The 12,140-nt window shown below is 43.1% G+C and overlaps 1 protein-coding gene across 2 annotated transcripts; it reads left to right on the top strand.

The window, feature by feature from the left end:
• Positions 1–3,430: 3,430 nt before the first annotated feature.
• Positions 3,431–11,194, top strand: MTERF2 (mitochondrial transcription termination factor 2). Of its 2 annotated transcripts, none has more exons than XM_072655832.1 (2): positions 3,431–3,540; positions 9,709–11,194. In XM_072655832.1, the coding sequence occupies exon 2, from the start codon at positions 9,735–9,737 to the stop codon at positions 10,923–10,925; it is 1,191 nt and encodes a 396-aa protein (XP_072511933.1). In that variant the 5' UTR covers positions 3,431–3,540; positions 9,709–9,734; the 3' UTR covers positions 10,926–11,194. The 2 variants fall into 2 exon arrangements, with proteins under 2 accessions (XP_072511933.1, XP_072511934.1); XM_072655833.1 differs by having other exon boundaries at positions 3,455–4,327.
• The last annotated feature ends 946 nt before the right edge of the window (positions 11,195–12,140 follow it).

Raw genomic sequence — 12,140 nt, 5'->3', positions numbered from 1 at the left:
CCCACCTTTGTGAGTTGTTGTTTTGGAGGGTCTGGGAGAGGTGATGACCAATGAGACCAAGGGCAGAGGCCCCGCGGACACTTTTCCTCACTTACACCTGGTGTGCTCCACCTGGGAGCGTTGGCATTTGAACAACTGATCATTTTATGGTCAGTGCCTTTCTTTGTGTCAGCCATTCTGATTCCCACTCCTGTGGTTTACTGGTGGTGGTTGTAACTTGGTCCAGAAGCTGGGGGAGGGGAAAAGGGTTGGGAACAGGGGTTTTTTCCAGTTTGGAAGCCTCAATGTTACCCCTCAAGGGGTCATTTCAGACCTCTTCTGTTGCCAGGCCCTTTCAGCAAATGATTGAAGGTCCTCCTTCCTCAGAGGACTGAAGATATCCACCTTGAGCTTCCTTAACTCTCCTGCAAAGCTCAGAACCTCTCTGGGTTCACCCAACATCTCCATGCACCCTTCTCAGAGAACGAACATTGCTCTTCTCTTTGCCAGACAAAGCTGAGTCCTGGGTACCATCCCTTCCTATCTCCTTCATTCAGGAGCTTGCTGCAGCAACTTTTCCCTCACTGTTATCTCCCCCTCCTTACTTCCTGGCTATTTCTCTGCAATTTACAGATGAGTTTTGGTTTCCCTTTGAGACCCATTCTAGCTCTACTGGGGGGAAAAATAAAAGCACAGGTCTGATAACTAAACCATCCTCTGGTCTTCAAGAAATGACAGTAGATTGTAGTGAGGCAAATGTCACTCAGCTTTGAAAAAGTCTAGGGGAGGCAGGGATTTCAAACTGTCTGCCACTGAGATTGAGGTAAATTTCCTGCAGAATTCTAAAATAATCCTTTAAGGAACAATTTACATGTACTGACAAGGGGAGAGAAACATAAACAGACGTGTTCATTAAGAATCAATTGGTCATGCCAACTTCAACTCATTCCATTTTTGGACAGACTTGAAGAAGGAAAGGGAATAAGCATTTATATAGCACCTACTATGTGCTTGCTAAGCATTTATCTCATTTGTTCTTCCCAACAACCCTTGAGAGGTTTATGCTATTATTTTCTCGATTTTACAAATGAGAAAACTGAGACAAACAGAGGTTGTGACTTGCCCAGGGTCACACAGCTAGTAGGTAACTGAGGCTGAATTTGTACTCATGTCTTCCTGACTCCAGGCCCAGGGCTCTGTCCACTGTGCCCCCAGTTCCAATACGAAGTTCAGTGAGTACAGTGTTCAATGAGGTATTTAACAGATTTTCTCAGAATCTCCTTGTCAACGAGATGGAAAAATATGGATGGCGAGTGGATTCAGAATGATCGACCTGACCCCAGCTTGGAGAGAGAATGCAATCCTTTGGTCCCATTCAGCATTCTGACTGAAGAAAACAGCAGGTACCCATAGCACAGTATTAGATGACAAAAACTTGGAAAGGACAGCTAAGTAAGTTGAAGGAAAAAACTGGAAAGAGCTGCACAGGATAGAATAGGGCAGGGAAAAAACCTTCCTGACAAAGCTGCATAAACATGGAACGTTACTTACTCTGGGATTCTCCCCATCAAGAGGAGTCTTCAAGTGGCATATGGTTGACTTCTTTGAAGGTGGCATTATCTATGAGGTTCATGATTTAGGTAAGGTAAACACAATATCCCTCTGCCTCTACCCTTTCCCCTCCTCCTGCTCCACCCTTCTGTCTCTATCCTCAGTCTCCTGATGGATAGAGAGAGGGAGAATCGTGATCCTCTTCTAACTCTGAGTATTACGTAAACATTTGCTATGTACAGTCTGGTCTAGCCCCCTTGTTGAGCCTAGATTCTTTGAAGATTTCTGGCGTGTATAGAATTGGTCTTTTAAAAGTTTGGTAACTTTGAATATGAGCAAAGGAGTTTAATAAAACTACAATCTGCATTTAGGCACCAAATCCAGAACCATAGTACAGTAATCTACCTTCATTCATATCATTTTTACTGAGTCAAGATGATTTTAAAAAAATTTTTTTTGCTTCAAATCATAGGAATTTGAGAGTGACCAAATGAGAGTTTGCTGTAAGTATGTGTAGAGATGTCCCTTCCATATGATAATTTACGATGCCCTCACCAGTTACCTTGGAAGGGCCTTGGAAGATCCTGATGGGACCACAGGATACTGTTCTGAAGTTTACAGACTTAGGGAAATGAAAAGGACATAAGTGAAGTCTGTTCCTTTCCACGGATTGGGTATTGGTTTAATGTGTGGCAGTGACATGTATTTTATCATGATCAGACATACCAAAGTCCTTTCAAGGCAGTGGATAGAATTTGAGTCTAGAGAGTCAGGAAGACCTGTATTCAAATCCTACATCAGATACTTGCTTGTCACTTGTGTGACTTTGGATGAGCCATTTAACCCCTTGGCCTCAGTTTCCACATCTATATAATGTGAGTAATAATTGCACTGACTTCCCATGATGTTTTTGAAAGCTATGGATAAATGCTAGCTATTTATATTTATTGTGCTAGACTTGAGAAAATATAGTACTCAAGACCCAGAAAATAAGAGTTCATGGCACCCAAATTCTTGTTGGCTGCTTTAATGTGGCCTTATTAATGGAAGTATTCAAGAAGATCCTTGGCCACTGCACCCTAAGGACCATGAGACTTCCCATTGTAGAAACCCCCTCTATGCCCTGTTTGCCCCTGTAGAATGGCAGGTCATGGGGGGAGCTCAGCACCCCCTCTCTCTGAGGCTAGGAGAGCAGAATGGCTGAGAATTAAAGTCCCTTGGAGAAGGATGGATACATAATGGCACCACAAAACCACACACCATGTTGTGCCCTAACCTCTTCCTCACCAGAGAGCAAGAACCTTATCTGTGATTTTTGTATCTTTCCCTAGCCCTTAGTTGATTGGTTGATTGATCGATCATAACCAATGGAGATCAGCAACTCTTCTGAAACCTTGGGAGAGTTGCCCGGTCGCTGAGAGTTTAAATGATTTGACCAGGGTCATGGTGCCACTAAGTGTCGGAGGCGGGACTTGAACCTGCGGCTTTCTAACTGTGGCTCTATCCACTTTGGCGCTCTACTGGGTTTAGCAACCGTTCAGATTGGGGATTTGATAAAATGTGATTGGTACAGTCCAGTCCCTCTTTTCTCCGAGGCTCCCTCCCCTCTTGAGAAGTGTTTGGAACATTCCATAAGGGGCGTAGTCTGTTTCCCGTCCCGAAATGCTCAAGCAAGGCTATGATAGGCTGAGATGAGGATAGCTTCATCTATGATAGGTTCATGTCAGGCTATGTTCAGCTACGTGATGGGGGGGGCTAAGGAGGAGGCTACACTGAGTTGTGATAGGGTCGCAATGCTAGGCGGGGGAAGAGCCAGTCTGAGTTATGATAGGCTGAGGTAAGGCAATACTGTCTGAGCTGTGATAGGCTGACTCGAGGTTCGTTGAGCTGTGATTGGCTCAGGCGGCACCTTGGCGGAAGTAAGGGTTAGCTTCCCGGAAGAGAGGAGCCCGTCTCCACCGACGGAGCTCGGAGAGCGGCGTTTTCTCGCGCTGGGGTCTCCCGGGGCAGGTGAGGACCTCGAGGAGTGCCGGCTGTAACTCAGCTACTGCTCCGGCTCACCCGGGGTGGGGCGGGGTGGCGCAGGGTATCCTATAAAATCCGGGGCTTCAGGCCCCATTGCCGAAGCCGGAAGGGATCTCGACCCCTGGCCTGAGGTCACCCGCCCATCCCCCTCCTCCGCTCCTGCTCTAGTCTTTCCCTGATTCCGCCCATCTCCTTCGCACGTGCCGCTCACTTCACGCCGCCCCTCCCCGCGGAGACCAATCAGAGCGCGCTCTCCTCTGACGTCACCACGCGGCCAGCCCGGCCCTGCTCCACGTGTTCTCCGGCCGCGGCCCATCCCCCTCTTCTCCTCGGGCTGTGCCCTCTGCCGCACAGTCTGAGCGTGCCCCGTGCCTTCAATCCCAGGGCTCCCTCGGTTTGGCTTTTAAAGCCCTTCCTGATGTATGCCGTTAGAGCTCCAGATCCTGCCCTGGGGGTCTGCAGGCTGCCCAAGCCTCTCCCGTCGTGTCACAGCCGAGGAAGCTGAGGCTCGGGTCGCGGGACTTGGCCAGGATCACATGGGTGGTGAATAACAGGACAGGTGCAGTTGTTTCAGTTAAAGCATTCCGCAGACTGTACGAGGGCTGCAGCTCTGTAGGTTAATTTGTGGGGCAGAGGAGCAGGTGGGAGATCGGAGAGGTTTGGGGGACCCCGCGGCCATGCGCAGAGCGCCCATCGGAGGGAACGTGCAGCCTTCTCGGGGCAGAGGAGAGGAGGAATCAGACCCACGGGAAGGGAGTTCCGGATGGAGCCGGTCAGTGTTGTACAGAATAACTCTGGTGATGATAGTTTATGGAGCAGGGCGCCCTGCGCCAGCCCGGACCGACCGCCTTAACCCCCACGTTGAACTGAATCACCTTCTTCCTCCTGTTCCCTCCGTCTGCAGACACTGATACTGTTACAACTTCAGTCTGTGGAAGGGCTGACTTTTCGGTCAGTCTGGCTTCCTTTGGAGCTCTCCACGTGTGCTTTGTCCCCGTGGAGAGCTCAGGAAGCGTCGCTGACAGGCTGGAAATCTTTCCGTAATGCAACATGGTTACACCTCGGGAAGAGGAAAGCCCGCTGATCTAGAGACAGATTCTGAACCACAAGAGCCGAAAGCCCAAAGGGAGCATTAAGTGTTCAGTTTTCTTATGTGTATTTAACAAAAAATGCTTCCTTGATTTCTTTTAATGGCAACACTAACATTAACATTCCTTAACATTCTGACCTCTTCACCTTTCCATCTCCCTTCTAAAAGATGTTTAAAAAAAGAGAAAATCCTTGTGAGAGATATACATAAGCCGAATGCTGCGTCCCATCCTGCCCCTGGGTCCTCACCTTTCTCTTTGAGCAGCTGCGTAGCACTGTGGCACCATTGTTGACTTCCCTTACCCTGGTCCTGCTCACTTGCAGTAAGTGCTGTGTAAATGGTAGTAGTTATTATCCAGGTTTTCCCAGGTTTCTCTGAATTCATCTTTTACCATTTCTTACAGTGCAGTAATATCCCATTATATTCATTTACCATAATTTGTTCAGTCAGGACCAAAACCCTCTTATAATTTCTGATTTTCTGCTACCACATAAAGAGTTGCTGCAATTATTTTTTGTGCACATGGGTCTTTTCCTTTTGCTCTTTCTGGGGTATAGGTGTGGCGGCATGACTGTTTATTGATGTCCATCCTGGTTTCTCTTCTTTATAATATACTTTTCCTTTGTGAGGTCATCTGCCCCATGGATCAGTTATCACCAATGCAAATTCACAGCAATCCCTTCTCCATATATTCCACCCTCTCCCCAGGTTTCCATTCCTGTATTTTCAGACCTTCTGTTTGCTATCTCTACCATCAGAACCCTAAATAGGAAACTCCACATTCTTCTGGCCCACAGATCCATCCAGATGTATGTGACTCCTCCCTCATCTCCACTTCTACTGCAGTCATTCCTGCCTCCATCACCCCCAGGGCTGCCAGAGTAATCCTCTTATAATATTGTGGTCTGGTTATTGCACTACTCTAAAGTCCTCCTCAGTGCCTGCTGGATCCAACTTCACTTCCTGAGCCCACCTTTCTGGTCCACCGTCTGTCTGCTTATGTCAGACACTATACGTTATGGCCATTGTATTCCAGACAAAGTTCCTGCTCATGCCATCCTGTAAGCCTGGCAAGAGACTCCTCTTACCCGGTGCTCATAGGTGAAAATTATCTCTCCTTGGGCTTCTGAGAGAGACAAAGGAAAGGAGGTCCAAGGTACTGCCACCATGTTTTAGATTACATCATGCTTATTTGTGTGTGAGCCCTTTCCCTTCATTACATTCTAATGGTCAGGATGCTAGCTGAGCCTCTGCTTCCTCTTCTCTAAAATGGGGATCAAAGTAGCTGTGGCACCTATATATCTTCCAGCCTGTTTTGAGTCTGTTTTGCCCTTTGCAAAATACAAAGTGCTGTGATGGAAATGCTGGTTCCCAATAGTCCCCATCACCTGCCCTAAGGGCAGGCCCTACTTTGTAGGCCCTTTGTTAAATAGGATCAGCCCAAGGTTCTTTTAATCACCTAGACTAGAGGCAAAGCAGTGTTAGAAAGGCCATTTCAAACCCCATGGCCACTGGGAAGGAGCAGGATTAAATGACTGTATTGTAAGAATCTAATCTCCCCTCTCTGGACTCAGTAATGGGGGGAGAAATTCACACCAGTCATAAAGCTGTCTTCAGGCTTTTTTTCCATGCACGTGGAGGGGGTTAGCTGGGTAGCTGTGCCTTGAAGGGTTAATAACTTTCTGGAGTTTGTTTTTTAATATGCTCAGCATGTTCTACAGGAGACCAACCAACAGTAAGCTATGGTCGGGGATCCTGAGGACATACTGTTTGCTCTTTATTCTCCTTACTCCTGTTAACCTGAAAACTTGGTTAAGAAAAAGGCAACAGGCTAAATGCATACATTTTATGATTTAATTAATTAATTGGTCAATTCCCTATTAAAGAAAACGGTAACATGATACATTATGGAGCCAGAAAAATGTTCTGGCTATGGATACAAAGAATTGGGCAGCCTTAAATCTGTTTTAGGACAAAGAAGTGTTCAGTGTCCTTCAGATTTATGATCTCCATAAGTGATTAACTAGACCATTAGAAAGGAATTTCTTAATTGCATAGGTTGTAAATACAATAAAATTTGACAAAGTTTCAAATAGAAATTACCACCTAAGATGTTTGTATTTACTTTACCATTAACATGCCATAACATAGTATATGTCTACAAATATTAAGATATGGAAAACGTCCCATTATTCAAGATAGTGTCTTAGGTTAAAGGTCTCTTAAGGAATGTTAAGTCAGCCCTGGCTGGCTTTTGTTGACATAGGAAGAGGCATTCTCTGAGTTTGCTTCAGAGAGAGCAAAGAGATTATTCCAAAATTTTATATTAAACATTATCACTCCAAAAGGATTAGGTCTAGGCCATAAGTTTCTTATAAAATAGCATTTTCATACGCTGTGTCTCTTCATCGAAGGGGGGCTGTAAAAATCTTTGTAATCTTGGGGAGTACCCACTGATTCCCTACCCCCAGCCCACTCCATGAGTTGGGCACAGGTCCATAGTATGAATATTTAGTCTGGCTTTGGGGGTCTCTGCCTTATCCCCAAAGGAGAAGGAGATGTAGAGCACAACACAGACCCTCAGTGGAGTGAGCTTCTGTGCTGGAGAAGGGAAAGGAAACTAGGAAATCAGCTGGTGCTGGCAGCCCCCTCCCCCCTCCAGTGGAGACCACTCTGAGCAGGTACCAGGGCTGTGCTCCCATATTCCCCTACCCCCCCCCCCCCTTTCACCAGCATGAGGAGGTGAAGGACATGAGTAACTGGGAACATCAGAGAAAGTCCAGGGAGAAAGCTGAATCAGTTACGCTAAGTTCCCAAGCAATAGATCCATAATTACATAAGGAAAAATGAGAAAAAATGCAGAGAGGCCATGGCACAATGAATAAATATTATACAACTAAGACAGTAAAACAAATACACAGAAGCGGAAGCAAATTTGTCAGAAAAGAAGCAAAAGATAACTTTAAAAGAGCAGGGCCACTAATGCCCTATTGGTGGAATTGTGAACTGATCCAGTCATTCTGGAGAGCAGTTTGGAACTGTGCGCAAAGGGCTATAAAATATGTATAGAAGCTCTTTCTGTGGTGGCAAAGAAGTGGAAATTGAGGGCATGCCCATCAGTTGGGGAATGGCTGAATAAGCTGTGGTCTATGAGAATGATAGAATATTATTGTTTCACGAGAAGGGATGAGAAGGGATGGTTTCAGGAAACACCTGGGAAGACTTAGATGAACTGATGCAAAGTGAGCGGAACAGGGGTAACATGTAACAGTAATATTGTAATGATGATCAACTGTGAAAGACTTTGCTATTCTCAACAGTACAATGATCTAAGATATTCCAAAGGACTCATGGAAAAATGCTATCCACCTCCAGAGATACAGAAATGATGAACCCAGAGTGCAAATGGAAGCAGATCTGTTTTCAGAACAGGACTGATGCAGAAATGTTTTGCATGACTTCATTTGTATAACAGATATTGTATTTCAATGCCTTCTCAATGGGTGGAGGAGGGGTGAAGAGAGGGAGAGAATTTGAAATGGAAAAATAAAATTGAATTAAAAAAACAAGATTGCCCGCACATTCTTGCAACACCAAATGGCTAAATCCTATTGGTGAGAGGAAGTTGTTACTAGAAACAGCAAAGAAAACGATCCAGCAGAGACCCTCTAGCAGACAAAGCCTCTCTCTGCTTCTGTCTGTGAAGGGAAAGGAAGAAAGCAGGGTACAAAAGAAGGAAGGGCTGGAGCTGAGTGTTTGATCCTCACTTTAATCAAGGTTGAGGAAAGAAACCTACCTACTTGGAAGCAGCCAGAAGTGGGAGGGCTTTAGACTCATTTTACAGATGAGCAAAGAGAGGCACAAAGTGGTGGATGACATGATTTACATGTGGTCACACAGCTTAGTAGAATTGGTTTTTCTAAAAAAGCAGAAAACCAATAATTGCTAACCATTAGGTTGTTTCCTGTGACCATTTAGCTCGGGCTCCTCATCTTACTGGTGGAGAGGACCAGAGTAGTGACCAGTCTCACTTATAGTCTGGGACTAAAACCCAAGTCTCCTGCCTCTTGGTCCACTGGTCTTTCTGCTATTAAAAGGCTGCCTGTTTTTAACTTGATCTTTAAATTGACTGTATTCAGGCTTCCTTTCACAGGTAGCTACACTAGCAGGAAAGCCATGCATTCCAGATGGTAAACCAGGGCACTACCAATAACCTGGTGACAACTTTCCCTAATTTCAAGCTAACTGCCATGGAAGAAACACAGCTTTTTAAAGGTTGACCCTTGCTGGTCTTGTTCTTATGACAATTATATTTCTAAAATGAAAATTTCTTTAATTAGTAAGGAAATAAAGAGGAAATTGGCATGTTAACAAGGAAACACCCCCTTCCCATATAATTCTGATATAATATTCTCATTTTAACCAGCCTTAAATTAAAAAAAAAAAAAGTTAGAAATGCATGTTTTAATTATGCATTATTGGACATTTCCCAGAATTGATTTAACTGAAATTTTATGCTGTTTGGTAATAGTGGCTTTCTTCCTAAGGAATAGTAAAGATGTTCATACAATCTGCTGCTGACCTGTTGAATCAGGATGCATGTACCTTAATGACTTGAAAAGCATCTGCTTTTGCATGACTTCATTTGACTGAAATTTATAAAGCTACTGCTTTATAAAGAATTGTGCACATCTCAAAATGAAGCGTGTGGGGAGCTGTCCCATATCAGAGGCTACAACTACCGGGGTTCCCATCTGGTTCCCACACTTAGCAAGGTGTAGGGTAAGGTCATTTAACTTCCCTGGTCCCTAACAAGAGGATGATAACGTCAACAGTATCCTACCTCTCAACGACTCAGGGCTGTTTTGAGGAAACAGCTTTTTGTACTGGAAGCACTGTGGAAAAGCGAACTGTTAAATAACTTTGGGTAGGCAATTGGATTATCTTGGGTCTTTCAAAAATTTCATCATGACTGCAATTGGCTTGTTTTAAAGTCAAACTAATCCTACCTAGAATTGGAAAATATGTGGCATCATTGATCTTATGTTTTTGCTTTCTTCTAGATATTAAGTACACTACAAACTCCACCATGGTGAGAGGCATTGGCCAAGGGATTACAGGCATGTTTAGGATGTTTCTGATGAGATCCCAGCCATGCTCACTGTGTTCTTATAAAAAGACTGAAGCATTCAAGTATGAACCCTTTTTAAAGTACTTCACCTCTATCCCTGACAAACAACCACCCAAAGATGAGAATGACATGACTGTGGGAAGCCTCTGCAGATTATCAGTTGACATCAGGAAAATCCGAAGAGTAAAGGGATGGGTGCTTTTCAAGGAGAAAACTTATGTTGAAGAAATTGCTGACATTTTACAAAAAATAGGCACTCATAAAACTGCAATACCTCACATCTTGGAACGCTGTCCAGAAGCCATCCTTTGTAGTCCAATGGCAGTTAATGCCCAGATAGACCTGTGGCAGTCTGTCTGCCGAAATAATAGCGAGTTAGTGGCCTTAATAGAACAGTTTCCAGAATCTTTCTTTACTGTTAAAAACCAGGAGAATCAGAAGCTTAATATTAAATTTTTTCAAGAACTGGGACTCAAGAATGTGATCATCAGTAGGTTCCTGACAACTGCACCCAACATTTTTTGTAATTCTATAGAGAAGAATAAACAAATGATCAAGATGCTACAGGAAACTTACTTGAATTTAGGGGGCTCCCAAGCCAACATGAAAGTCTGGCTACTAAAACTGTTGAGTCAAGACCCATTTGTTTTGTTAAATTCTTCTACTCCTGTAAAGGAAACACTGGAATTTCTCCAGAAGCAAGGCTTCACAAACTTGGAAGTTCTCCAACTTTTGTCCAAACTCAAAGGATTTCTTTTTCAGCTCTCCCCTACCAGCATACAAGAAAGCATCTCATTTGCGAAGAGCACTTTTAAGTGTACTGATCAGGACCTGAAGGAACTGATTTTAAAATGCCCTGCCCTTTTGTATTATACTGTCCCAGTTCTAGAAGAGCGAATTCAGGGTCTGTTAAAAGAAGGGGTTTCTTTACCTCACATAAGAGAGACACCAATGGTACTTGAGTTAACACCACAGATTGTACAGTATAGAATTAGAAAACTAAATGCTTTAGGATATAACATAAGGAATGGAAATCTAGAAAACTTAAATGGAACCAAAAAAGAGTTTGAGTCCAACTTTGGTAAAATACAAGCAAAAAAAGAGAGACCATTATTTAATCCTGTAGCACCCCTAAATATTGAAGACTGAAATAAGGCAATTAGGGTACTCCGTACAACTGTATAGAAGAATAAACATGGCCGACAACATAGTGACTGGGAACTCTGGATCCTCCCAACACACGTTTTGTGGTCCTGTTTTCATGGGCTGTTAATGTGTTAACAAGGCTCTTGATCACATCATCTACTATGGACTTTGAGATACATCATGCTTTAGTGATGAAATGTATGTTCATGAAATGTAAATATATATATAAAACCTTTTGAGCCATGTTGCAATAAAAGCTTATACAATATTCATCCAGTAGCATGTTAGTTTTTTATTGTTTACTTTGGATAGCAATGAATCTAATGAAGCTATCAGGGAATCCTTTGAGAGAGACTTGAGAGTTATCTCCCCAAGATTTCAAATTTAACTCTATCTCTATTTATGTGGTTTAGTGCTATTAAAACCAGTGAAGAAATCAATACAAATGGTGGTCATCTGATATGATTATTTAAAATTGCATGTAATTTGAAGCTACTCCGCCAGCTAGATGTCCTACTTTCTTTGGTTTAAATACTGGATCAGCTGAAACCAACTCATTCCAAGTTTCTTTTTTTAGCCTGGATGCCTTGCTTTTAAATTCAATGATGTTTTGATTATACTTAAGGTGAGAATCGCAACTAATACTTATAAACTATATTACATTGTAAATATGACCCACTTCTAAAAAAACTCAATATGCCAAAAAACCCAACTGTATACAACCATTTTTAGGAAGAATATTTACTCCTAAAAGAGGTCATGTAGTTCCAAGACTCATGATGGAAAATGTTACCCACGTACAAAGAAAGAACTATGGAGTCTGAATGCAGACCGAAGCATGCTATTTTCACTTTTTTTGGTTTGTTATTTTCTTTCTTGTGGTGTTTCTTTTTCCCTTTGGTTCTGATTCTTCTTTCACATGACTAATGTAGAAATATGGTCAATGACTGTACATGTATAACCTATATTAGACTGCTTGCTGTCTTGAGGAGAGGGGAAGAGAAGGAAGAGGGGAAGTGAGAAAAATTTGGAACTCAAACTCTTATAAAAGTCAATGTTGAAAACTAAAATAAATAAAATAAACTGAGGGGGAAAAAAGAGGTCTTGTCACATGGGTCCCTAAAATAGAAGCACTCAGATTTAAATCCTTCCACTTACAAAATTGAAATCTGATAAGCCTATTATGTATTATGCAAAGCAAGAAGCTACCTATATATT

Source organism: Notamacropus eugenii, chromosome 3 (assembly GCF_028372415.1).
Source record: "Notamacropus eugenii isolate mMacEug1 chromosome 3, mMacEug1.pri_v2, whole genome shotgun sequence".
Taxonomy (NCBI): Eukaryota; Metazoa; Chordata; class Mammalia; order Diprotodontia; family Macropodidae; genus Notamacropus; species Notamacropus eugenii.
The sequence above is the reverse complement of the archived record's forward strand: the minus strand, read 5'-3'. Positions and strand labels throughout refer to the sequence as shown.